Source organism: Bos indicus x Bos taurus, chromosome 4 (assembly GCF_003369695.1).
Source record: "Bos indicus x Bos taurus breed Angus x Brahman F1 hybrid chromosome 4, Bos_hybrid_MaternalHap_v2.0, whole genome shotgun sequence".
Lineage (NCBI taxonomy): Eukaryota > Metazoa > Chordata > Mammalia > Artiodactyla > Bovidae > Bos > Bos indicus x Bos taurus.
The window spans coordinates 13,052,862-13,078,116 of NC_040079.1; the positions used below are offsets into that span (position 1 = coordinate 13,052,862).

The 25,255-nt window shown below is 52.4% G+C and overlaps 2 protein-coding genes across 4 annotated transcripts in view; one reads left to right on the forward strand and one right to left on the reverse strand.

Annotated features, from left to right (window-relative positions):
• The first annotated feature begins 1,760 nt into the window (after nt 1-1,760).
• Nucleotides 1,761-11,957, forward strand: FAM131B (family with sequence similarity 131 member B). The gene is made up of 7 exons (XM_027538763.1): nt 1,761-1,920; nt 4,356-4,465; nt 4,778-4,813; nt 5,087-5,180; nt 6,057-6,254; nt 8,302-8,445; nt 8,626-11,957. Exons 1-7 carry the CDS (start codon nt 1,893-1,895, stop codon nt 9,096-9,098), a joined length of 1,083 nt encoding a protein of 360 aa, XP_027394564.1. The 5' UTR covers nt 1,761-1,892; the 3' UTR covers nt 9,099-11,957.
• A 1,444-nt stretch (nt 11,958-13,401) lies between these two features.
• Nucleotides 13,402-25,255, reverse strand: part of CLCN1 (chloride voltage-gated channel 1) — a 36,592-nt gene continuing 24,738 nt past the window's right edge. For 2 of the 3 annotated variants that reach the window (XM_027538765.1, XM_027538764.1), the window contains 9 exons: nt 24,149-24,362; nt 23,767-23,900; nt 19,740-19,981; nt 19,339-19,450; nt 18,918-18,997; nt 18,637-18,675; nt 14,630-14,734; nt 14,446-14,532; nt 13,402-13,930 (listed from right to left, as the gene is read on the reverse strand). In XM_027538765.1, coding sequence (XP_027394566.1) covers nt 13,559-13,930; nt 14,446-14,532; nt 14,630-14,734; nt 18,637-18,675; nt 18,918-18,997; nt 19,339-19,450; nt 19,740-19,981; nt 23,767-23,900; nt 24,149-24,362 — 1,385 coding nt within the window. In that variant the 3' untranslated portion in view covers nt 13,402-13,558. The remainder of the gene's footprint in view (nt 13,931-14,445; nt 14,533-14,629; nt 14,735-18,636; nt 18,676-18,917; nt 18,998-19,338; nt 19,451-19,739; nt 19,982-23,766; nt 23,901-24,148; nt 24,363-25,255) is intronic. The other variant, XM_027538767.1, reaches the window with a different exon arrangement.

Consider the following 25,255-nt stretch of genomic DNA (forward strand, 5'->3'; position numbering starts at 1 on the left):
GGCTTGTATCCATGTTTGGACCAGAGGACTGATGAGAATAGTAGAATCAGAAAGCACTCCAAGGGAAGGACAGCTTCAGGTGAGAAGGCGAAAGCAGAGCTGGCCACCTGGTTCATGACTTCTGACCTGGAGAGTCAGTGCTTTCTTTGCTCAAACAACAGGGGTTTGCGAGCATTACTACAGTAATGGAGGCTGTTTCTTCATCTTTTTTTTTTTTTTAACCATCTTTCTATTTTCTTTCCTTTGCAGCTAGACATTATACTTCAGGAGGGCAAAATCCACTTTGTCCTTCTTGTGTATAACCAACAAAAGCTGACCGGGGGGAAATACTTTCTAATTCCCTCCACTGTCAAACTAAGATAGCAAATCTTGCCACAAAACACACAAGGCGATTAAAATCTAAGCCTACTGACCACTGTTCTGTCTTCTCTTTTGTGGTTCTAGAGATGTAGATCTGGTTTATTTCTTCATGCACAGAGACCAAAGATCAGTTCCGTCTCCATCATCCTATCTCCCAGATCTGCAGTTATTAGTATCTTTCCCCCTCTCTCTCATCTGGGATTCCACAGAACGTAGTGGTTATCACACTAACAGTTCGCTTCTGATTCACAGTTAAAGCTTAAAAGGTTGTCCCCATGAGCCTTGGTCTCTCTCCCTGTCCCGTGCCCACACCAGAGTCCCCTGGTCCACTGCCCTGCTCCCTGTTCAACCTCAGGAGGCACATGAAAGCCGAGCCTGGGTTAGCATTTGCTTCTGACATTTGTGCTCGCCGAGCTGGGCTTACATAAACGGGTCTCTCCTTCCTTTCTCCTGTGACTTTTCTGGACTCCACTTCTTCCCTGCTGTAACTATAGTGCCCACTGACCCTTGTCACCCAGGAAGCCCTAAGTACCTACTTCACCCGACCCCACCAGCCAGACCTCAATCCTCCGGGCTCTTGACCGCCTCTGACACGGTTGTGCTCATCTGTCAGAGAAGACCATGGCTCAGAAAAGTTACATTGGATATAAAACTGTCTTCTAGCTAGCCTCGAGTCCTGACATTTTTATTTCCCTAGAGATGGGACTGAAGGATCTTCTATTTCCCCCTCCCCAATCAGACCTGGAGTTAGGTCATCTGCACAGTCCCCGCATGCCCGACTTTTCCCGCGAGCGTCGAGCCCTGGGAAGTCTAACACGCGATCCGCTTGCAAAGATTTCGCGATCTGTTCGGGCGCATAAAGCAGCGAACAGGAAGCTCCAACCGCGTCCAACCACGCTCCCATTTGTCCCCGAGGCCACCCCGGGAAGAAAACAAGTGTTTGCGGAATTTGGTGGCCAAGGCCCAATAAATCCAGGCTTTATTCTCATTCCACTTTCTCTCTAGGCATCCCCAAGCTCGACCCTCAAAATCAATCCCCCAGATCCGAAGGGTGGGCCCGGGGCTCTCCACCCGGCTCGTGAGACCCCGGGCGGGCATCCTCCGGGTTTCCACCAGCCTCCCCTCTCCACCCCGCCCCGAGCCCAGCGGGAACCCGGCGAGCAGTCCCTCGCGCGGGGCTGGAGAAGGGCGAGGGAGGGAAGCGGCGGCGAGGCTCCCCCAGGGAGCGCGGCGGGGAGTGCAGCGGCGGGGTCGGGGGAAGGGCCGGGAGGCGCCGGCGCAGCCAATCCCCGGGCCGCCCCCTCCCCGCCGCCGCGAGCCGAGCCGGGGCGGGGGAGCCAGGCGGCGGCGGCGGCGGCGGCGGCGGCGGCGACGGAGGCTGCCGCGGGGAGGGATGGAGAGGGGAGGGGGGAGCGGAGCCGAGCGGAGACGGCCGCGGCGCTGCAGAGCGGCTGGGGCGGCGGCGCGGCTCCCGGTGCTCCCCCCGGCGCCCGCCCCGCGTCGGTGAGGGCCCGGCCTGGAGGCCCGGAGCCATGGGCTGCATCGGCTCCCGGACCGTGGGTGGGTACCGCGGCGGCGCGGGCGCGGGCGGAGGCAGGTCTCGGCCCGGCCCGGTCCTCCGGCCCCCTCCCCCACCGCGCCCCGCGCCCGTCCCCGGGATCCCTCTCTCCGCACCCGCCCGGTCCGGCCTCGCTTCCTCACTTTCCCTCCGAGCCCTCGCGGTCCTTGCCTTCATCTCTCCTCGCTCTCCTCGCGCGCGCCTCCTGGGCTTGCATCCCTCAGGGCTCTTTGCATCCGTCTCCCTCTAGCTTCCTTCCGTCGCCCTCCTCCAGGCGCGGTCCCTCTCCATCATACCCCCACCGGCATCCTCTCCGTGACTCTCCCCTACTCTCCCGTCCCCGCACCCTCCACCTCCAGGCCCTGCCTTCCCCAGCGCCTCCTCGCCCCACTCCGTGTCCGGAGCAGCCCCCCCTTGGAAGGACCCCCCAGCCTCAGTCTCAGCCCCGAGTCTCCTTCGCACTCGCCCCCCAACCCATCCACCCACCGCACCCCGCCTCCATCCGGCTTGGATGTTTTGCCCCCATCTCTTTCCTTCTCCGTTGCCTTTTTCTGTCGTCCCTGCCTCCCCCGATTTGCTTTGTTCACGTGCATTTTCCCTCCGGGGCGGGGGCGGGATGAGCCTGGTGCCTCCGGGAGGGCGACGGGTTCCACGCCCGGAGGGAATGGGGCCGCGCTGGGCTGGGGTAGAGGGGACGAGCCGGGGACATCGGAGGAGGCGGGGGGCTGTTAGAGGGCCGGAGAAGGGTCGGAAGCCGGCTCCCCGGAGGGTGGGGCCGGCGGCGGAGGGAACCGGGGACCCGACTGCACCTGTCGGCGGGGCTGGCGGGGCGGGGCCGGCTCTTTATTTACCTTTGGCTTGAGGAAGGAAGCGAGGCGCCTCCTAAGACTTCTCCCCTCTGCCTTGCTACCACCCCTTCTCCCCTACCCCGTGCACCCACTCCGCTCTCACAGCTCAACAGATTGATCCAACCCTGTCCCCAACCCCCTAATTTTTGCAACTCCCAATTTCTCCCGCCTGCATGCCCCAGTGATCTTAGGCTGAGAGAATAATTCGTATTATTATTGCAAACGAACTCACTCTCCAAAAGCCTGATTTCTCTGAGACCGGATATATTCCCATGGATTACCACCACCCCCCCGCCCCCCGCCCCGCTCTGCTTTCACCTCTGCTCGGGGTTCTTTCCCTCCCCCTCCCTGCCCCCCGCGGCTCTGACTCAGCTCTCCCTCTCTTGCAAAGGCCACCTCCCCCCACCCCTCTCTCCCACTCTGTCCTCCCCATCTCCCTTCCCCTCAGAGGTGGTTCCCTGCCTGCCCCATTCCCGCTCTGTTCGCCCAGATGTCCGTCTTTCCCGTTCCCTCCCAGCCACCTCCTGTGCTCTGACCCGTGGCACCATTCGCCTGTAGCCCCAGGGAGAAAATGCCCGCTTTGTAGGGGTCCTTCCTCTCTCAGACCTGTCAACCACAGTGCTTCGGCTTGCAGCATCTATGTCATCCTTACACGCCCAGTACCTCCTGCTGCCGCCCAAGATCACATTCAATTCCCCTCTTCTCAAGAGTGGACCCCTAATCCTAAACTCCGAATCAGAAAACTTTATGCTTGAATGCCCAGCATCTACCACCCCAGTGATTCTTCCCCAAGCCTTCCGGGCGGCACACCCTGCCCTCACACCAGCAGCCTCCCTGTACTAAGAGTCCTCAAACCCCATCCACTCCCTCCCATTGTCTTTTGTCTTCACTCGGACCTGAATTCCCGTTCCCTTAGTTTCTGTTTTTCAAAGTCCCCTGCTCTCTCTCCTCTTTCATTAGCCTGTGTCTCCCACAGTCAGGTAGAATGATCCCATCTCTTTGCTTCTCTGCTCTCATTGCTTCTAGGTGAACACACCCAGCTCTCACCTCTATCCCCACCAAATCTCCTTCCTCTCATACAATTCCACCAGCTCCCATTGAGGGTCCACCAGGGAAGATGCAGTCCTTCCACCTCACATGTAATAAAGCCAACACGGAGGGAAGCTTGGCCTCGGAAAAGTTCTGCCATTGTTTGTAGAGACCTAATAGAGGAAAAGTACAGAACCCAGGCACTCCCATAAAGAAACCCTCAGAGATCCCTTGGGACAGAATGGAGGACTGTTTTCCGGCTAAAACCTAGCCACTGGCCCTTCCATTTAAACAAGAGCAACAAATAAGCTCATGGGACACTTTTCCTAAGTGTGCTGTTCTTGACTGAGCTCAGCGTTGTTATCTCTCTTGCCAAAAACTGGGGGTGAGGGGAGATGTAGAGGGGACTAGGCAATCGGAAGAGAGAGTGGTTGTGGGAGGGGAGGGGGGGCTGGCCCCCCACTTGTGGCATCAGAATTCTGCAGGAAGAAAATAATGAGGGGCCATAGGGGTGGGCACAGGGGGTAAAAGGGACGCAAGTCACCATCTGGCCATCGCAGGAAATGAGGTGATTGCCGTGGATTGGAAGGGCCTGAAGGATGTGGACCAAATCAACATGGACAGCACCAGCTCGCTGCATGGTAGCAGCCTTCACCGGCCATCCACCGAGGTGAGCCTCCCCCAACTCCCGTGCTCAGCTGCCTTCCCGAAAGAGCTCACAAAGACCCCGGAACCACCACGCATAAACCCGGTCCTTCAGCCATCTTCCTGAATTCCAGGATAACATCCCAGACCCGCTCCCAGACTGACCCTTTCACAGAATGTTCCTCCTCTGTTCCTCAAGTACAAGCCCAATGCTCCATACTGAGACCCCAAGTTCCCGGTGTGACTCTCAGAAAAGCCCTGCCTACTTCACACACTTTCGGAAGGCCCTCTGAGGAAGTGCCCTGGGTACCCACCCCCTCTCCTCTTCTCCTTGCAGCAAACCCGGACAGACTTCTCCTGGGATGGCATCAATGTGAGTGCAGCTCCCTCCACCCCCGACCTCCTCCTCCTCCATAACTCCTCTCCCATAGGCCTGCCATAGAACACAGAGCTCCCTGGTTCCAATGGGCCCTGGAAGCCCTCACGTTCTTTACGAACCCCCAAACTTCCAAGAGCAGTTCGGAGGTGGGCTTCCTGGGTATCAGGGTTTCCTATCACCCGTCCTAGCTCAGATCCTTCCTCCTGAACATACAAGCATCCCATACTTTCTTATCCCTCTGCCCCATCTCCCACGTCCCCCTCCCAGCTCTCCATGGAGGACACCACTTCCATCCTTCCGAAGCTTAAGCGAAACTCGAACGCCTATGGCATTGGGGCCCTGGCCAAGTCATCGTTCTCAGGTGAGACTCCCCACCTGGGGATGCTTTCAGACAGAACACTACCTGTGGGCTCCTGGCCTCAGACTCCCTGCCGCTTCAGGCCTGGAAAACACACCCTTATCCCCATATTCCGGGCCTGTTTGCCTTTTCTGTCAAGCCCCTCCAACCCTCCAGACCCCCCCTCATATACGGTGTCCTAGGGCATAACCTCGGAGAAGGCAATGGCACTCCACTCCAGTACTCTTGCCTGGAAAATCCCATGGATGGAGGAGCCTGATAGGCGGCAGTCCATGGGGTCGCACAGAGTCCGACACGACTGAGCAACTTCACTTTCACTTTTCACTTTCATGCATTGGAGAAGGAAATGGCAACCCACTCCAGTGTTCTTGCCTGGAGACTCCCAGGGACGGGGAAGCCTGGTGGGCTGCTGTCTATGGGGTCGCACAGAGTCAGACACGACTGAAGTGACTTAGCAGTAGCAGGGCATAACCTGAGAAGGCAATGGCAACCCACTCCAATACTCTTGCCTGGAAAATCTCATGGATGGAGGAGCCGGGTAGGCTGCAGTCCATGGGGTCATGAAGAGTCGAACATGACTGAGTGACTTCACTTTCACTTTTCACTTTCATGCATTGGAGAAGGAAATGGCAACCTACTCCAGTGTTCTTGCCTGGAGAATCCCAGGGACGGGGGAGCCTGGTGGGCTGCCGTCTATGGGGTCACACAGAGTCGGACACGACTGAAGTGACTTAGCAGCAGTAGCAGCAGGGCATCACCTGCCCTTTTCATGAGACAGCATCCCATGGGGCTAGGGTGGGGATAACGGGGTTCGGAGGGAACCTGGTATGGCTATTGTGTGATGTTCTGGAGGACGTGGGGGAATGTCTGGCCCCTCAGGGATTTCGAGAAGCATGAAGGACCACGTGACAAAGCCCACAGCCATGGGGCAGGGCCGGGTGGCCCACATGATTGAGTGGCAAGGCTGGGGGAAGACACCAGCCATTCAGCCGCAGCACAGCCACGAGGCCGTCCGCAGGGACACAGATGCCTACTCCGACCTCAGTGACGGCGAGAAGGAGGCCCGTTTCCTCGCAGGTACTTATTCTCCAGCCCCTCGAGAGACACATTTTCAGGATGGCCAAGACCCACTCTTCAACCTGGTCCCCTGTGGTAGGACTGACTCTGTCCATATGATGACCATCAGACTTCATTTCCCAGCTAGCTCGAATTTCAAGGACTCTGACTTGTTCATTCTGATAAGGGCTCTCAAACTTTTTCTTTAATATTTGTTTATTTATTTGGCTGCACTGGGTCTTAGGTTGTGGCATGTGGGATTTTAGTTCCCAGAGATTGAACCCCAGACCCTTGCATTGGGAGTGCAGAGTCTTAGCCACTGGACTACCAGGGAAGTCCCTCAAACTTATTTTTTATTATCATCTCAGAAGTTGAGGAAAATTAACATGAGATTGTGGGTCCACCTGATGCCATCTCTCCCACATGGTAGGACTGTCCAATCTCTGGATTCCCTCTTACAGGGGAAAAATAAAGCAGGGGCCTTAGACTTCAATAGTCTCTGTGTCTACTTATGTTTTATGATGAAAAAGAAAGAAAAGCCTTGGGGTTCTCTTCTAGCCTTTGCCCATCAGCACTTTGCTGTCATGGATTCACTTACAGACAACTTACTTGTTCAACAACCAGAAGATCAAGGGACCTAGGTGAGGAGAGGGTGTGTACAGAAGAGCTTTTATTCAGGAGAGGTAGGAGGCAGGCATATGATGTACTTACAACACTCAGCAGGGGCATCCCTGGTGGCTCAGAGGTAAAGAATCCTGCCTTTGCAGGAGACATGGGTTCGATCGCTAGATGGGGAAGAGCCCCCCTAGAGGAGGAAATGGCAATCCACTCCAGTGTTTTTACCTGGGAAATCCCATGGACAGAGGAGCCTGGTGGGCTATAGTCCATGGGATCGCAAAAGAGTTGGACACAACTTAGCAACTAAATAACATCAATATTGGCCAAGCCTTGGTGGCAGATCTCAATGAGATACTTCAGGAAAAGCTCTGGTGGTGTGCATGGCAGATGAAATACCAGTGGGGAGGGGACATGAACAGGTAGAGGGTAATGCAGGGCAGCTAGCAAAGTAAGCTTCAACTTACTCATGGCTTTGACTAGCATGGGAACCCCAAGTCTATGCACCTTCATTACTCTGTTCCCGCTCCCTTGCCGTCCCAGACCTTAAACTTTCAGCCTGATACCACTGTAGACCTACAATCCCTCCCATTTAGATTCCTCTGGCCTTGACTACCTAGCACTAGCTACCATTCCTAAAAGATTCTGAGGATAAACTTCTGGAAATCCTCAATTTTAATCCCTTATGATACCTCACCAGAAGACCCCCCAACTCTTTCCCCTAGGAATTCTAAGTCTGACCTGGGAAGTCACCCATGATTTTGCCTTGTTTTAGGGCATATACAAAAACTGTGCTGTCCGATACAGTAGCTGCTGGCCATATGTGGCTGAGAATTGAAATGCGGCTAGTCCAAACGGAGACGTGCCATAAGTGCAGAATATCGACTGGACTTCAAAGACTTTGTGTGAATAAAAGAACATAAAATATCTCAATAATTTGTATATGGATTATACATTGAAATGACAGTTTTATATAGATTAGGTTAAAGATGTATTATTAAAATTCATTTTACCTGTTTCTCTTTCATTTTAACATGACTACTAGACAGTTTTAAGGGAGAAGGCAATGGCAACCCACTCCAGTACTCTTGCCTGGAAAATCCCTGGACAGAGGAGCCTGGTAGGCTGCAGTCCATGGGGTCACTAAGAGTTGGACACGACTGAGCATCTTTACTTTCACTTTTTACTTTCATGCATTGGAGAAGGAAATGGCAACCCACTCCAGTGTTCTTGCCTGGAGACTCCCAGGGACGGGGGAGCCTGGTGGGCTGCCGTCTATGGGGTCACACAGAGACGGACACAACTGAAGCGACTTAGCAGCAGCAGCAATTTTAAATTGCACAAATGACTCGTGTTATATTCCTGTTGAACAGCACCGCACTGATGCTCCCTCCCCAGGCATGTGTCTAAGCTTCCTGGAGGTGTCTTGTGCTAACTACCTTTCTTCTCCCAGGTGTCATGGAACAGTTTGCTATCTCCGAGGCCACTCTCATGGCCTGGTCTTCCATGGATGGTGAGGACATGAGTGTCAACTCCACCCAGGAAACACTGGGCTGCAACTACAGTGACAACTACCAGGAGCTGATGGAGAGTCAGGGTGAGGACCGGTTCCAGAATCCAACCCCAGAGGCCACCTCCATTCATCTCTAAGGCTTTGTGTTCACATCAGCTTTCCTATTGCCTGCCACATCCCACCCCCATCTCAATTCTCTGTGCTGCTGTCGCTGCCTTTGATGATGTTCTGGGACCCCACCAACCTTCCTGATTCTCTTTCCAGATGCCCTCGCTCAAGCCCCGATGGATGGCTGGCCTCATTCCTATGTGTCCCAGGGCATGTACTGTCTGGGGTCATCGGATGCCTGGGAAGCCAGCGACCAGTCCCTCATTGCCTCTCCGGCCACAGGATCCTATCTCGGGCCTGCATTTGGTGACTCACAGCCTAGCCTGCATGAAATGGGACCTTCCCAACCTGCTTCGGGATACTCTGCTCAGGAGCCGTCGTCTTTGCTGGGGGGAGACACTGACTGGGCTCCAGGGGTGGGCGGGGTGGACCTGGCCGGGGGCCCCGCCGAGGAGGAGAAGAGGCCGCTGGCCCCTGAAGAGGAAGAAGATGCGGGGTGCCGGGACCTGGAGTCCCTCTCCCCACGCGAGGACCCCGAGATGTCCACCGCTCTCAGCCGGAAGGTGTCTGACGTCACATCCTCAGGCGTGCAGTCCTTTGATGAGGAGGAAGGCGAGGCCAACAACTAGCTTCCTCCCACTTCTCACCCAGCCGTCCACTCCCGCCTGAGGGGTCTGGCTGCAACCACACCTTCCTCCTTCCCCCAGCAGCGCGCCTGAAACCTGGGCAAGAAGACCCTGATGAGCCCAGGCGTCCTCGCCAGCAAAACGGAGGGCCGGGGTGGAATTTTATCCGGGCTTATGCTGTAGAGACCACAGGTCCAGGAATTGAGGCCCGGGCAACCGAGATGGCCCGGAACTTCGCTTGCCTGCGGGCTTCTGGGTCTGCGGCAGCGGAGCCCCCGTGTGCATCCCGAGCACAGGAGCGCCGTGCCCTGGATCGCCGTTCTCTGCTCCCTGATCTCGTCTTCCAGAAGCCTCCACTGTGGCTGTCTGAAGGCCTCCTTTCTCCACGTCACTCTCGCTCTTCCCGACTCTTTTCTCTGGCTGTGGCCCAGGCTTAGCCCTCCTATGAGGCACGGACCTGCGGGGCTGTTGGATGTGGTTCGATGGACCCGGGGCGGGGGGGCGGGGAAGCAACGTACAGACCACGTCTCCTTGGAGAGTGGAGAGTCTACCCTCAGAGGTAACTTGGCTTCAGAGATGAGGGGTCGCAGAGGCGGTGGACATGGCAGCTGGGACGCACAGGGGCCCGGTGGTCATTGGTGAGACCAGGGACAAACACGGGCCACGTGCTTTGAGATCTTGAGTATATCCAGTAGGTGAACAGAGGACCCCACGGACCTGGGAAAGGACCCCCACCAGGGCTGGCTGCTCCAGCTCTTTTTCCCTTTTTCTGCCTTCTTCCATCCCCTGCTCTGGGAGCCCCGGCCTGCCCCCCACCCAAGGGGAGACGCGGAATGCTGGTGTCCTGGCCAGACAGGAAGCATGAAGCTGCCTCCCTCCATCCAGCCCTAATTCTCTGGAGCTGTTTACACTTTTCTCTTTGCCTTTTCTACATTTTTATAACTTCTTGGGGACTCAGGGTTGAGTGCGGGTGGAGGGAGGGGTCTGGTGCTGTCAGGCACCCCCCTGATTGGGGCGGGGGAGGGGGGTTGGTGTTAGCTGAGGAGCAGTGAGGGTGCTTGGCTCCCTTTGCCCGCCCTCACCTCCTCCCAAGACTCCCAGGAGGACCTCACAGGTGTCCCCCCTCCCTCCCCAGACCTGCGGAGGAAGAGAGGAGGACCAGGTATTCTTCCTTCCAGTATGGTTTACAATGAGGCATAAGCCCCTGAAACTGCTTGCCCTCCCACACTGACTCGCCATTCTGGGGTGGGGGTGGGGGTTGGGGGGGAACCTCTGGGCAGCCGGTGAAGCCCCAGGACTAATGTCACAGAGCCTGATGACAGGGGTTGGGTTGAAGGGTAGAGTGGAGAGTCCACCCCCCCCCCCCCAACCCGGCTGCAGAAGGAGGCAGCTGAGCGCTGGGGTGGCTCCGTCCATGTATGACCCTGCCCCCCATCAAGCCCCTACTGTCATACACACGTGCCCCTGAAATGCAACCGAGGCCACGTCCCACGTCTTCTGGGGGAGGGGAGGATGGCCACCCTCCGAGGGCGTGGTTCCTGGAGGAAACGGGTGAGCAGGGTGAGCCCAGGTAGGTGATCACACCTCATCCAAAGCGGTTACGGGTTGTGTGTGATCATGTGACCGGACATTGCTGGCCCCACCCTGCACCCACTGTTGCAGGTCCTTGGGGTTTTGAGGGTCACGGTTTCCTCCTCTCAAGGGGTCCCTGTTTCCTCACCTTGTGCACCCTGCCCTCTCTCTAAGGCATCATCCTTTTCTCTTTACTCTGACCCGCTTCGTGCCCCATCTTCCACCCCCAGACCGCAGGGGACATCCAGTCCAGGGAGCGGGTTCATTCATCAACAGTTCCTTTTCCGCTCAGGGCCCTGTGGAGTCAGGAAAGGTCATCTAAAGCAGCGTTCTCTCCTTCCTCCTTCCCCGAGGAAGCCCAGCGGTCCCTGCCAGTCTTGCCAAAAGATGGCTAAAACTCTGAAGGACTCTAGTAGAGTTCAGATGTGAGCGTGAGCGGGGGTGGGGCTCAGCCTCTGCGGGGCGTTGGCAACACTGCAGACCAGAGGTCTCGTGGGGCGGGGTCTGCATTTGCAAGCAGCTCCCCCTCTGCTCTGAAGAGGGAGAAAACCCGAGGAGCCAGCCTGGGACCCTCTTAAGATTCTTCCAAGGGAGGGACTGCCTCTCTGGTGCTGGGGGCCAGGGTGCATGGGGTTTGCTTGTAGCCTATTTTAGGGGGAGGGGAGGGGCATGTGCCGGAAGAGGCTGCTGGGGGTGGGGGAGGGTTGCTTTTTCTTTGGGGTTAAAGGCTGTGCAGCACGTTTTAGAACAGCCCCCAGAATGGGGCTGTCTTTATATCATTGTGAATGAAACTGCTCTTGCTAAATTATTTTCTTCTGGTGGGGAGGGTGCACCTTCATTTTCAATTCACTTTATTAAAGGAAAATCGCAATCTTCCATTCCTCCCCTCCCCCCATCGCCCCCCACCCCACCCCCACACCTTCCTCTTAAGGAGGGAATCTTGGTGAATGAGTTATTACCTCTCCTCGCACCCCCACCTGTACATCCCATACTCCGTCTTCCAGGTCTGGGAAATATCCATTTTTATGGCCAGTCTTAGCATGTTTTCTTAATGTGACATTTTCACCCCAGGCCCAAGAGAGATTCTATGACATATATGACAGAGAGAATTATATATAAATATATATATAAATACTATAGATTATACACACAGGAGCAGGGGCTCCAGGGCCCACGGCTAGGCCCCTCCCCAGCTGCAGCCTCTCTCTCTCAGCCCTGGGGAGGCGGAAGGGGTGTCCTGCTGGAGATGGTTCCAGGCTGTGTTCAATGGCACTAAACACTGTGGTGGCACCTTCGGCTATGAGTGTCTTATTTGGGGGGTGGTGGAGGCTGGGCATGGGGCGGGAAGGAGGAGGATGCCAGGGATGGGCACAACTAAAGAATTAAAGGAGGCATAACAGTAGGCTCCGGGAGTTGGTGATGGACAGGGAAGCCTGGCATGCTGCATGCAGTCCATGGGGTCGCAGAGTCTGACACGACTGAGCAGCTGAACTGAACTGAAAAGAAGGGAGCAACGAAAGCCTTGGGCGGTGGATTCAAGAGCACCTGGGACCACTTGCAGAGAAGGCAGGGTAATGGCAGGCTCCCTGTCACTGGCTTGGGGAGGATAAGGGTCTCTGACTTCCCAAGTGCCGGAGGCATCAAAGAGCTGGGCCATTTCAACACTGAACCTCTAGGAGAGGAATACAAAGGACCAGCCCCGAAGAAGCGTGGGGGTGAACCAGTGGCCCAGCTGCCCTGAGCCTTGGCTCTGGGCAGGAGAAGCCCCGGCTAGATCAGCTCAAGAACAGAGCTGACCCTCGGGCAGGACAGATCAAGGACGACAGTGGGAGAGGGAGTGACCTGGAAACCGGAGGGTGAGGAAGCTGTAATTCGAGATGCCAGAGGGAGTAAAATAAATCCATCAGGGCCGCGTGACTGTTGAGCCATAAGGTACCGCCCCTTCCACACAGAGCCTTCCCGTGACCGTCCCTCTTCTAGGCTCTTCCCCCAATAGGCTCTGTATGCATGTCTCACTGCCTAAATGGAGGACGGAGAGGGAAGTAGGAATGGCCTTTTCCCGCCCGAGAAATTGAGGCCAGACCCTGGGAGCTCAGATGGTAAAGCATCTGCCTGCAGTGTGGGAGACCCAGGTTCGATCCCTGGGTTGGGAAGATCCCCTGGAGAAGGAAATGGCAACCCACTCCAGTACTCTTACCTGGAAAATTCCATGGACAGAGGAGACTGGTAGGGCTACAGTCCATGGGGTTACAAAGAGTCAGACACAACTGAGCAACGTCACTTTCTAGTAGGAGCCGGAATAGAGTCTGGAGGCAAATTTCAGGGAGTGGCTTCGGGCAAGTGGAGGACAGGGTGGAGGGCTCTGAGAGAAGGCGCTGTGGATGGTTTGCGAGTACATTCAAGGGCCATCAGTCCACGAGGCCATGAGGTGGTCCCATCTCCTCCTCCAGCATGCCACAGGCAGGACCACAGTCATCCTGGGTCTCCCTTAACCCACCCCCTGGGGAACTGATGGGAGGATGGGCAAGGCCGGGAAGGCACTGGGACAAGAACACTGGGGGCGGGGGAGGGTGTGTTGTGGGGGATGCACGGGAGAGGCAGGTATTCCCCACCCACACACGGGCAAACTCAGGAAGCCCATGGAATATCAGGGGCCCTTCACACAGATCCACTGCCTATCTGGGGTTGGGAGGGCAAGGCCCAAATGACTGACCAAGGCTACCCCCTGCCCAAATTCCAGTTCTTCCTCCAAGGATCACATTTTTAAAAACTCCCAGGAGAGGCCATGTATTGATGTGATGCCCACCAGCTTTAGGAAGCACACTTTCCCACACGTGCACCCTGTGTGCACTGTCCTGGGTTCCTGGACAGTCTTCGTGAGGAAATGCAGGTCAAAGAATCAGTTCGTCCCCATCCTCCTCGTCCGTGGAGCGCAGACTGGGGCCCTGCAGGATGTCGGCCAGCTCCTCCTCGGGCCCTGGCCCCTCCACCAGCTCCAGCTCCTCCAGCTCGCTCTCTGCCTTGGCCGGAGCCCCGGAGAGGGGGCGCTCCGGGAAGGGGGATGGCACGGGGGTCTCTGGGGAGGCAGGGGTCACGTCCCCTGCCCCAGTGGCCCCAGCTCCATCCTCAGGCAGGCTCCAGCCCTCTGCAGGAGGGAGCGGGACCCCAGTGTTCTTCCGAGTGGAAGTTGTACTCCGGAAGCTGGCAAGAGGGGGGCGGAGCTGCACCCCAGACTTGGTGTGTCCCTCAATGGCCTTCTGCAGCTGGGGAGCACAGGGAAGGGGAGAGAGGGTAGGACACGGGGAAGGAAAGAAGACAAGACAGGAGCAGTGGAGAAATGGACAATCAAAGGAAAAGCAATGGGAAAGGTATAGCGAGGCAGGGGTGAATCGAAGGGAGAAGACAGAAAAAGGAAAACGGGGGCATAATGGACAAAGAGCCTCACCTGCAGAGCAGTGAAATCTCAAGAGCCCTGACCCAGGATCTCTTTCGCCCGGTCCCCAACCCCCAGGCCGCCTTCAGCCACGTCCCATCTGCCCGCTCTTTCACGCCCCTCCCCAGCGGCACACCCATGAGACCGTGACTCAGGCCCTGTGCCCCCATTCCAAGCCCATGCCATCCTGAGAATATAGGGGGGCTGCCACCCCCTACCCCCTCCAGTCTCTGCGTGAGAAACAGGTGGGAAATCCGGACCACCTCCTGGATGTTAGAACCAGCCCCTCCCCACCTCACCCCTTCCTCCCACTGCTACTCCAACGGGGAGACACATCGCTCTTACCTCCTCCAGGGCCAGCACACCCCTCAGCTTCCCCATGCTGGTCACGTAAGCAAGGTGGAGGCCCAGGAGGGAGAAGAGGGTGTGGGTCTACGAGGACAGAGTGCTAGGTAAGGTCAGCATGGTGGCCCCACCCCTTCCCGTCCTCCCGGAAGCCCTGCTGGGTGGGCGTTGGGCAAGGACTTGCCTTGTGCAGAGTTGTCTGCTCCACCAGCTGGAAGGGGGACTGGTCAATACAGCAAGAGTCAAAACAGACAGGCTGGCCCAGCTGCTCCTGCTCCCAGGCCTCAATCTGCCAGAGAGGAGAGCCGTCACCCAATATTGGAGCCCCCTTAAACCCCAGATCCTTGATCCCAAACTGCCCTCCAATCCCTGGCCCAGAATCCTGAAATAGGCTGTGAAACTATCAATCACAGCTCCTCCAGGTCGCTGGCCCACCTCCCTTTGCCCCAATAAATTCTCCTCCCTCCTCCAGCCCCAAATCAACCTTCAGCTTCAGGTGCTCAAAACACGCCCCCTTCTTCCTGGTGCCCCAAACGCTTGTTATTCCCCATCCATCTTTCCAGTCTTGTTTTCTACTACTCCTGTAATTTTCTTGGGCTCCAAAATCACTGAGGACGGTGGCTGCAGCCATGACATTAAAAGACACTTACTCCTTACAAGAAAAAGTATGACAAACCTAAACAGCGTATCAAAAAGCAGAGACATCCCTTTGTCAACAAAGTCCATCCAGTCAAAGCTATGGTTTTTCCAGTAGTCACCTACGGCTGTGAGAGCTGGACCATAGAGAAGGCTGAGCACCAAAGAACTGATGCTTTTGAACTGTGGTGCTGGAGAAGGCTCTTGAGAGTCCACTGCACTACAAGGAGATCAAACCAGTCAGTCTTAAAGGAAATCAACCCTGAATATTCACTGAAAGGACTGATGCTGAAGCTCCAATGTTTTGGCTACCTGATGCAAAGAGCCAACTCCTTGGAAAAGACTCTGATGCTGGGAAAGATAGAAGGCAGGAGGAGAAGGGGGCAACAGAGGATGAGATGGTTGGATGGCATCACTGACTCAATGGACATGAGCCTGAGCAAACTCTGAGAGAACCAGCAAGGGTCTTGCTCCATCTTAGACTTGCCTTAGCTCTGGACTGAACTCCTCCAGAGTGCTGTGAAGCATCCATCGTTGTGTGTCATGAATAAACCTGCAGGCTGACCTTTTACAAATCAGATCTTGGTGAAACTTTATTGGATTTAAAGAGCTGTTCTGGGTCACATGGCACTTTGTTGACTCAAACAAGCTGCTTTTGTGTGTGTGTTTGGTTGGTTTGTTCTACATTGTATTGCTTTGTCTGTGACCAAAGCAATAAGGCAAAAGTCCAACTGTGCTTTGGATTTTAGATTTGCATGCCCAAATCCCCAAGGTTCCAAATAATCCAGTATCACTGTGGGTCTCATAAACAAATTTTAAATTTTCTGTAACCTCTCTGTCCCCTCCTAATGTGCTAGAGAAAACTTTCAGGAGTCCCTTGGACAGAAAAGAGATCAAACCAGTCAATCCTAAAAGAAATCAACCCTGAATATTCCCTGGAAGGACTGATGCTGAAGCTGAAGCTCCAATACTTTGGCCACTGGATGCAAAGAACTGACTCATTGGAAAAGACCCTTAGCAGGTATGTTGCAGACAAGGTTTACTTATATGATAGGGAGCGAGACCCTTGCCGATACTGGTTTGGTTGGTGCTGCCGTCCTGCAGTGTGCTCTGATCATTCCTGGCCTCCCTGGTTCCATTTTCCCTGTCCTCAGGGAACAATAGTAGCAGAACCATTTCCTGTGCACACGCACCAAGCACTTCTCTGCGCCAAGCATTATGCTAATTGCTTCACTCCTTGAGTCCTCTGCCCTATGGTTATCTCTATTTTACAGATGAGGAAAAACAGAGGAACAGAGTGCCTAAGTGTTTGTCCTTAAATGCTTAAGATTACACAGAGGTGGGCATCTGACCTTGACTGCCCATCATGTCCCAGGAACCCCAGTTTTCATCTGCTCTAGGTTTGATGTGATTCCACGACTTTAAAAAGCTCAGCATCAGTTACAAACCAGGGCTCTAATGGGTGTGTATTCCTAACAGAGCGGTGGAATTAGACAAGTCATAGCAAAGACTTCTGGTGACCTAGAATTGAATTCTTTGACTATTCCCAAAGGTGTCATCTTGATATTGTCAAGGGTGTCATCTGTATCCAGCCTGAAAATACATTCAAAATATCCTGAAGTTTGACTCCTATTGTATCTTATCCTTCGAAAGAGTCACGGTGGGTCCCATGGGAGTTGAGAGCTGCTTAAAGTCTTCCCTGAGACAGATATCAGCTAAAAATGTATCATCAATCTTCTTTTTATCCCTAGTTGCACTTTATTTCCTGTGGTTATTAAATAACCTCACTGATCGACTAGGTGGCTTTCTTTGGTGCATTAAAAAAAAAAAAAAAAAAAGTATTATTGGTTTCAGCAGCCTAGTAAAGTACTCCTTCATTGTAGTTAAGACCCATCTGATTCCTGCTTGTGGGTAGAAGGAATAGTTCGATTTTTTTCATCTGTGATTATCCATTTGATTTTTCAGGTCATTTATCCAGATATGTTCTGTGTCTTGAGGGGTACAAAGGGGAGAAAGGGAAGACCTGCCTTTCTTTCCTGTCACTAACCACCCTCTCCTCCAATCTTGAGTACTTTTAATTTTTAGCACATATATATTCTGGATGGGATTTTCCAGGTGGTTCAGTGGTAAAGAATGCAGGAGATTCAGGAGAGTCAGGTTGATCCCTGGGTCGGGAAGATCCCCTGGAGGAAGAAATGGCAATCCACTCCGGCATTCTTCCCTTGAAAATCCCATGGAGAGAGGAGCCTGGTGGGCTACAGTCCATAGAGTTCCAAAGAGTTAGACACACGCATGGATGCATATATTCTGGACATCCAGTAGATATTTCTTTGAAGATAATATACATTATGGTATTTTATCAGCTACATACTTTTTGTTGTTTGCTCATTTTGCATATCTAATTTTATATTTTAATTTTGAGATAAATTTCCCATGAAAATTACCATTTGAACCATTTTAAGTGTACAATTAAGTGGCTTTTAGTACATTCGAAATGTTCAACCATTGGCAACGTCAAATTTCAGAGAGAGAGAGGGGTGGATGGTTGAATAGGAATTAGGGAACTGGCTTATATAGTTGTGAATGCTAAAAACTCTGGTATTTCAGCCACATACTTTTAAAGCTCTACCTTTCAGCCTTTGCAGCAAGCTTGCCTTCTCTTTTACTAAATGGAATGGTTGCTAATGGATTTTATTGGTGTCTCTCCACACCCCAGGGTAGTTCTGATCTGCACAGCTCAGCCATGTGTTCCCAATCTGTTCCGTGTGCCATGTTCTGGTCACTCAGCACAACCTGCTCCACCCAAGTGCTTGATTTTCTCTCTCATGGACTCAACAGCCACCTCTTTGCGGAAATAGGCATTTGTCCCAAGGAGGCACCACTGTCGGAATTTGCCCTCAGTCTGTGGTTCTTCCCAGTCTCGCTTCCTGGAATCTTCCCATTGTCCACTGTCTCAGGGCCCAGATCAACCTAGCATAGTAACTTCACCAGGCACTGATTTCCCCATTTTAGTTTGGATGCTGTTCTTCCACCTCCATTTGTATAAGAGTTGGCTGCCCCGTGCCATTTTCCTGCAGGTAAGTGTCATCCTTCCCACATAGCGTCTGCCTGGTCCAGAGCACCCCTAACGTCTCAAAGCCCTAGGGCTCATCCTATCACCATTGGCCCATCTAAACACAGAGGTCAAAACTTCCTTCTCCTGAAATGACACTGGTCCCCATGAGGACACTGCCATGTTTCCCCACCTCCAAGCAATGTGCCCAGCACCACTCCATAGTCAGACCTCACTAACAACCTCTCAAAGTGTTCTTCTGCCTAGCTTCACATCTTATTCTTACAACAACACAATGAAAAAAAAAAGAGCAATATCTTCACTTAACAAGACAGGGAATTCCCTGGTGATCCAGTGGTTAAGACCCCACGCTTCCAATGCAGGTGGCATGAGTTCTATCCCTGGTGAAGGAACCAAGATTTCTGCATGACACACAGCATAGCCAGCAAAACCAAACAAAACAGAAAAATGATTCACCCCAGCTTCCTGTTTCCTTTACTTACCTCTTCAGGAGACATGTTATCCACTAAATCCGTTGAATCCTAGAGAAGAAAGACATAAGTCCAAGTTCCTTCCCTTTCCTTCCTCGTAGAACCATAACCGCCTCTCCCTGGCCAAGCCACAGATGCCTCTTTCCATCCCATCACCCCTTCCATATGATGAAGCTTCTCCTCCCTGGCGGGACCTCTTCCCTCCCACCTAAGGATCATGGGTTTCTCACTCCTCAAAGACAAGTTCCCTTTCCCAAACTCCCCCTTGCTGACTCCAACACATCTTCTCTCACCTGGGTCATTTTCTTCTTTTTGGGGCGAGCTCTGCCTAGCAAGCAGCGAAGCAGGGACTGAAAGATGGAGGGTCTTGGACCTGAGAGGAGTGGTGAGTGGATGGAAATGGAGACCAAGCAATATCATCCTGGGAGGAAAGGCTTAGGGGCCCCAAGCGGTCCTGATACTTTGTCACAACAGGTCTGCATTTCTAGGTGCCTCACCTCCATAGGACCTCCCCTTTCCCACTCTCCTAATCCAGCCCTTGCCCCCCCCCCCCCACTTTGGGACAGTAACATTGGACTCAAAGAACAGAAATCCCCTCCCACCATCCCCTGGCCTAATCCCTCCTCATAATAGCAGCCCTTAGGTTGAGGAGCACGCAGAGACAACCCACAAGGTGTGAGGCAAGGGTGAGGTGCATGATGGGAGAATCTTTACCTGTAGACTCCAGTGCTTCTAGCTGCTGTTTGTGGCTGGGCAGGGGCCCATTGGGCTCTTCAGGGGGCAGTGGATCAGTAGGAAGGGGGTGAGAAGGATGAAGAGGAGGCATCTGGAGAGAAAAGTAAAAATTCTCAGTCCTAGAGAAGAGGCTGCCTCGTCCTGTCTGTACCAGCTGGTGTCCTGGGAAACCTATCTAACACCCTTGTTCTTTCCAGTTCAGAAGTCCTCAAAGCTCTCTGGGTTCTCGTGGCTCCAAAATTTGCAACCTCATCTTCAGTCCCTGGACACAGGGGCACTGATGTCTTAGACTTTGTCAATGATCATCATCAATCCTCTCTCTTCCTGTTTTCCCTTTGCCCCATCTGTCCCGCTCCCCTGACCCTTCCCAGCCTTCTTACCTCGGGCTTCCCATAGAGATCCTCATCTGCATCTTCATCCACAAAGGCAAAGGACTCGGGTCGACCCTGGGGCCAGACACCAGAGCGCCCCCTCGCCGGCCGCACCTTCCCGTCGAAGGGCAGCTCGGACAGCTTCCTCGCCATGTCCTGGGCCAACCGCAGCCTTCGCTCGGGACACAGGTGACGCTGCAGGAGGGACTGAAGTTCTGACCGCTCCACGGAGCCCAGCAGGATCATTGAATCTAGGGGAGACCCAGGCTTGGCCTGAGGGTAGCTCGATCACCCCCTTGGCCCCTCTCTCCGCAGGATGGAGTCAGGGACTCAGTCCAGCTCCCGACTCTTTTCAGCTCTTACCCTCTCTTCCTAAAAACTCATTTTCAAAGTCTTTCAGGATTGACCTCACTCAGTCCTTTTTATTTCACCCATTTAGCACTTAGGGACCCAATTGAGAGTACATTATTACTGTTTAGTCACTTAGTCGTGTCTGACTCTTTGGGACCCCATGGACTATAGCCCACCAGGCTCCCCTGTCCGTGGGATTTCCCAGGCAAGAATAATGGAGTGGGTTGCTATTTCCTTCTCCATGAGAGTATATTAACTGGTGCTAATTTGTACTTATTTTGATGCAGCCCTTACATAGACAGTTTGCAAACAGGTGAACTAGGTATTAAAATAGGCTCATCAACCCTGTCTCCAAAAGAAGACATGTTAAAAGCCATTCACACTGAGATGGGACTATATTGGGCTGGTTAAAAAGTTTGTTTGGGTTTTCTGTATCATCTTATGTGCTGTGTGCTATGCTTAGTCGCTCAGTTGTGTCCGACTCTTTGTGACCTCATGGACTGTAGCCTGCCAGGCTCCTCTGTCCATGGGAGTCTCCAGGCAAGAATACTGGAGTGGGATGCCAGGCCCTCCTCCAGGAGATCTTCTCAATCTAGGGACTGAACCCAGGCCTCCAGAATTGCAGGCAGATTCTTACTATCTGCGTCACTAGGGAAGCCCGTATCATCTTATGGAAAAACCCAAATGAACTTTTTGGCCAACCCAATACTTTGAAAAAAGGCCACAAGGATATCTGATGTTTAGTCACTAAAATACTCTGGGTCCTTCTAGGCATAGACATAATGCCTCCTTTTCCAGGAAAAGTTCTTTTATATTTATTAGAATTCCATTACTATCATTAACATTTTCACTGCATTCTAAGGCCATAAGATTGTATGCATGCTAAGTCACTTCAGACTCTTTGCAACCCTGTGAACTGTAGCCTGCCAAGATCCTCTGTCCATGGGATTTCCGGGGCAAGAATACTGGAGTGGGTTGCCATGCGCTCTCCTCCAGGGCATCTTCCTGACCCAGGGATCAAACCCACATCTTTTGGATAGACCCCCATGTCTCTTACATCTCCTGAATTGGCAGGCAGGTTCTTTACCACGAGCACTGCCTGAGAAGCCCAAGATTAAGGCAGTGTTATTGAGATAAATCTTTCTGTTAGTCTCATGCTGTGTGCTGTGCTGAGTCGCTTCAGTCCTGTGTGACTGTAAGATCCTAAGGACTGTAGCCCGCCAGGCTCTTCTGTCCATGGAATTCTCCAGACAAGAATAATAGAGTGGGTTGCTGTGCCCTCCTCCAGGGGTTCTTCCTGACCCAGGGATAGAACCTGCATCTCTTATGTCTTCTGCATTGGCAGGCAGGTTCTTTACCACTGTTAAGAATTAGTCATTACTATTAAAACCCTGCAACCCACCAGCCGTATCCCTGTTCCAATGAGGAGCCACTGCTTTAGAGGCCACTGAAAGGCATTTGGGGTTTGGGAAAATATTAAAACTAAGGTAATTTGGATATTCTAATCATCTAAAATTAGAACTGACAATTTAAATGGCTTCAAATGGCCCTATGATTCCATTACACTAATTCAAACATTAGACAACTATTTATTTAATATCTGGTAAATACCTACAAGGAAGAAGTCTGAGGGAGACAGATGTTATAGTCTCAGTCCTCAAAGGATACCGAATCTAGTGAAGAAGATAAGACATGGATATAGAAACCACAGTAAGAAGTAATACGAAGCAAGATTAAGTGTCAGAGGTGGGCAGAAAGGATGGTGAAGGAGGTGAAATCACTACTTATCAAAGATGTTTACTCCTTCGCATGGAACAGTCTCATCTGCTCCTTAAATTGGGTATTAAAGAACAGCTGTCATTTAGCTATGGGGCAAAGACAGCCACCTCAGGGGGTGTAAGATTTACAGCTGAGCCTCATTATTCACAGATTTCCTATTTGTGAAGGCTTCCCTGATGGCTCAGTCAGTAAAGCATCCACCTACAATGCAGGAGACCCAGGTTCAATCCCTGGGTCAGGAAGATTCCCTGGAGAAGGAAATGGCAACCCATTCCAGTATTCTTGCCTGGAGAATCCCAGGGACAGAGGAGTCTGGTGAGCTACAGCCTATGAGGTTGCAAGAGCCAGACACGATTTAGCAACTAAACCACTACCATTACCTATTTGTGAATTCACCCACTGGCTCAAGTATATTTGTAACCCAAAATCAATACATGCTGTGCTTTCCCCATCATTCACAGCACATGTAAAGCAGCAAAAGATCTGAGCTGCCCCACACACATGTTTCCAGTTGAGTCTGAACAGAGTGAAACGCTGCCTTTTTTTTTTTTCTCTAGCTTCACAAGTGTTCCTTTCATGATCCATTGAATGCCATGATTTTTATATTCTTGTGTTTCATGATGGTGATTTTGTTGTTTACAATTGACCCCAAGCAAGAAGGCTTTGATGTGCCTTATGGAGAAAATACATGTGTTAGATAAGCTTTATTTAGCCATGAGCTATCGTGCTGTTGGTCGTGGTGAGTTCCAAGTTAATGAATTAACAACAGATATGAAATAAGTTGTCTTTAAGGAGAAACACAGGGCTTCCCAGGTGGCACTAGTAAAGAACTCGCCTGCCAATGAAGGAGACGTAAGAGACATGGGTTCAATCCCTGGGTCAGGAAGATCCCCTGGAGGAGGGCATGGCAACCCACTCCAGTATTCTTGCCTGGAGAATCCCATGGACAGAGGAGCCTGGCAGGCTACAGTCCACAGGGTCACAAAGAGTCAGACATGACTGAAGCAACTTAGCACACACGCAAGGAGAAACCCATTTAAGACAAGTGTATGCTGCTTTGGCTGCTGCTGCTGCTAAGTCGCTTCAGTCGTATCTGACTCTGTGTGACCTCATAGACGGCAGCCCACCAGGCTCCCCCATCCTAGGATTCCCCAGGCAAGAACACTGGAGTGGGTTGCCATTTCCTTCTCCAATGCATGAAAGTGAAAAGTGAAAGTGAGGTCGCTCAGTCGTGTCCGACTCTTCTCGACTCCATGGACTGCAGCCCACCAGGCTCCTCCGTCCATGGGATTTTCCAGGCAAGAGTACTGAAGTGGGGTGCCATTGCCTTCGCCAGCTGCTTTGACTACTTGAAGAAAATGTGACCAGAGGCTTGCAGGAACTTCACCTTGAATTTCCTTTGGGAGCAATGGTTCAGTGAAGTGAAAGTCGCTCAGTTGTGTCCGACTGTTTACGACCCCATGGATTACACAGTCCATGGAATTCTCCAGGCCAGAGTACTGGAGTGGGTAGCCTTTCCCTTCTCCAGGGGATCTTCCCAAGCCAGGGATCGAACGCAGGTCTCCCGCATTGAGGGCAGATTCTTTGCCAGCTGAACTACAAGGTTCGTAAGTACAGTATCCCTAATTCAGTGTTCATGGCAAGTTTTTAGAACATAACTACAAGGAATAATGAGAATCAACTGTATTTCTTTCACTGGATTTTTAACTGTCTTCCTGCATTGTGGTCTGTGCTTTTCCTTCCTTGAAGATGATGGATCATGTTCGCTAAGGAGCAGGGGCCAGGTGGCCTGTAGCAGACTGGGTGGCCCCTACAGACAAGCGCTCACCCCAGTACTGCCTGCACTTCTGTGGCGCCTTTGTTCAGGTCACTAGCCCAGGAATCTGCTTCCTTCCCTCCCACTGACCTTTCGATTCAACCAGTGGTAAAGTCTTGACTGTGGTGGTCTGGAGCAGGTTTCGCAACTCCCCGTATGTGCAGGAAGCTGAAACAAACTTCACATCCCGTACCATGATGTCCTCAACAAAGATTGTAAATTTGCTATGGAGGGAGAAAGCACCGGGGAGGTTAGCCCCACCATATGTGCCTGTCCTTGGTTGTCCCTTCACTCCTCCCATGAGATTTTCACCATGCATTTGATCACTCTTAAAATTATTAAGTACACGGGAATATAAAAATAAGTAAAAAAAGCAGTGCATCCAGACATCAACCCTAACCTCATTCTCAATCTCAGAACCTCCCACCCCCACCCCATCAGATCTGAACTAATTCCAGCTGGTGTCCCTGACCTGAGCTGGTTCCAACCAAGGTCAGGCAAGTAGGGTAGCTTCTTGACCTGGATGATGCTGTCATAAAGGGAGGGCTGCAGGCTCTGAGCCACCATGTTGGCCAAGATAACAGCCACCATCATGGGTAGGATGTGTGCAATCTGACCCGTTAGTTCGAAGCAAATCACGGCCGTGGAGACTGTGTGGGACACCGCGCCAGTCAGTGCTGCTGCTCCTGGAATCAGACACAGATGTGCACCCTGCGTTAGGGCTGCCTTTCCTGGCATGGTGGCTACGTAGAGGGGGCGGTGATGGGTGTGACACAGGGTGAGGGGATGTGACCCCGGGCAGTGCCAGCACTCCTGAGATGACCCTGTGTCAAGTAGGGGCTAGAATGCTGAGCTGTTAGAAAATCATTTTGATCTCATTCTACGACCTTTGGCAACTTAAAAAATTTTGTGTGTCCAAATTTTCATTTATGAAATATAGTGATGTGCTATCTGTTCCTTGCTTTTAAACAATTGGATCACTCTTAACTGAGCATTTTTAAAAACCCATTTACAACATTTATTTTGGGCCTCAGGTTCTGATGCCAACAATTTATGAGCAGATTCAAAACCCAAGAATCGTGCTGTGGGCTTGGAGCAATGAGATCCTGATTCTATCTCTCAATGGTATGAGAAAAACTTAATCCATCTGGAACCCCATTCTCTCATCTCTAAGGCGAAAGGGGTCATTAGATAAGTTCTAAGGCCCTTGCAGATCTAAAACATTATGATTCCATAAGCTCTTTGAAGATAGAATCTGTCTTACTTGTTTTTGGTTATGATTTCCCATCAGCCAAAGAGTCCCTAGTACATGAACTTTATTTCTTATTTAAACATGGGAAGATATGCTATGAGAAAAGATGCTGGGGAAGCCATACATGAAAATAGAGTAAGAAAAAGTCACAAAAGATAAAGATCAGGAGGAATGGTTTTACTGGATAGTGCATGCAATATACTATAGAACATTAACACAGCCAGAGGATGACATGGCTAGATGGCATCACTGACTTGATGGACTTGAGTCTGAGTGAACTCCGGGAGTTTGTGATGGACAGGGAGGCCTGGCGTGCTGCGATTCATG

Bases quoted from the DNA above. Each gene is read 5' to 3' on its own strand.
- FAM131B (XM_027538763.1), top strand. From the start codon at position 1,893: ATGGGCTGCATCGGCTCCCGGACCGTGG. The intron at 4,814-5,086 runs GTGAGTGCAGCT...TCCCCCTCCCAG, and splicing joins TCTCCTGGGATGGCATCAAT to CTCTCCATGGAGGACACCAC. The intron at 5,181-6,056 runs GTGAGACTCCCC...CTGGCCCCTCAG, and splicing joins GGCCAAGTCATCGTTCTCAG to GGATTTCGAGAAGCATGAAG.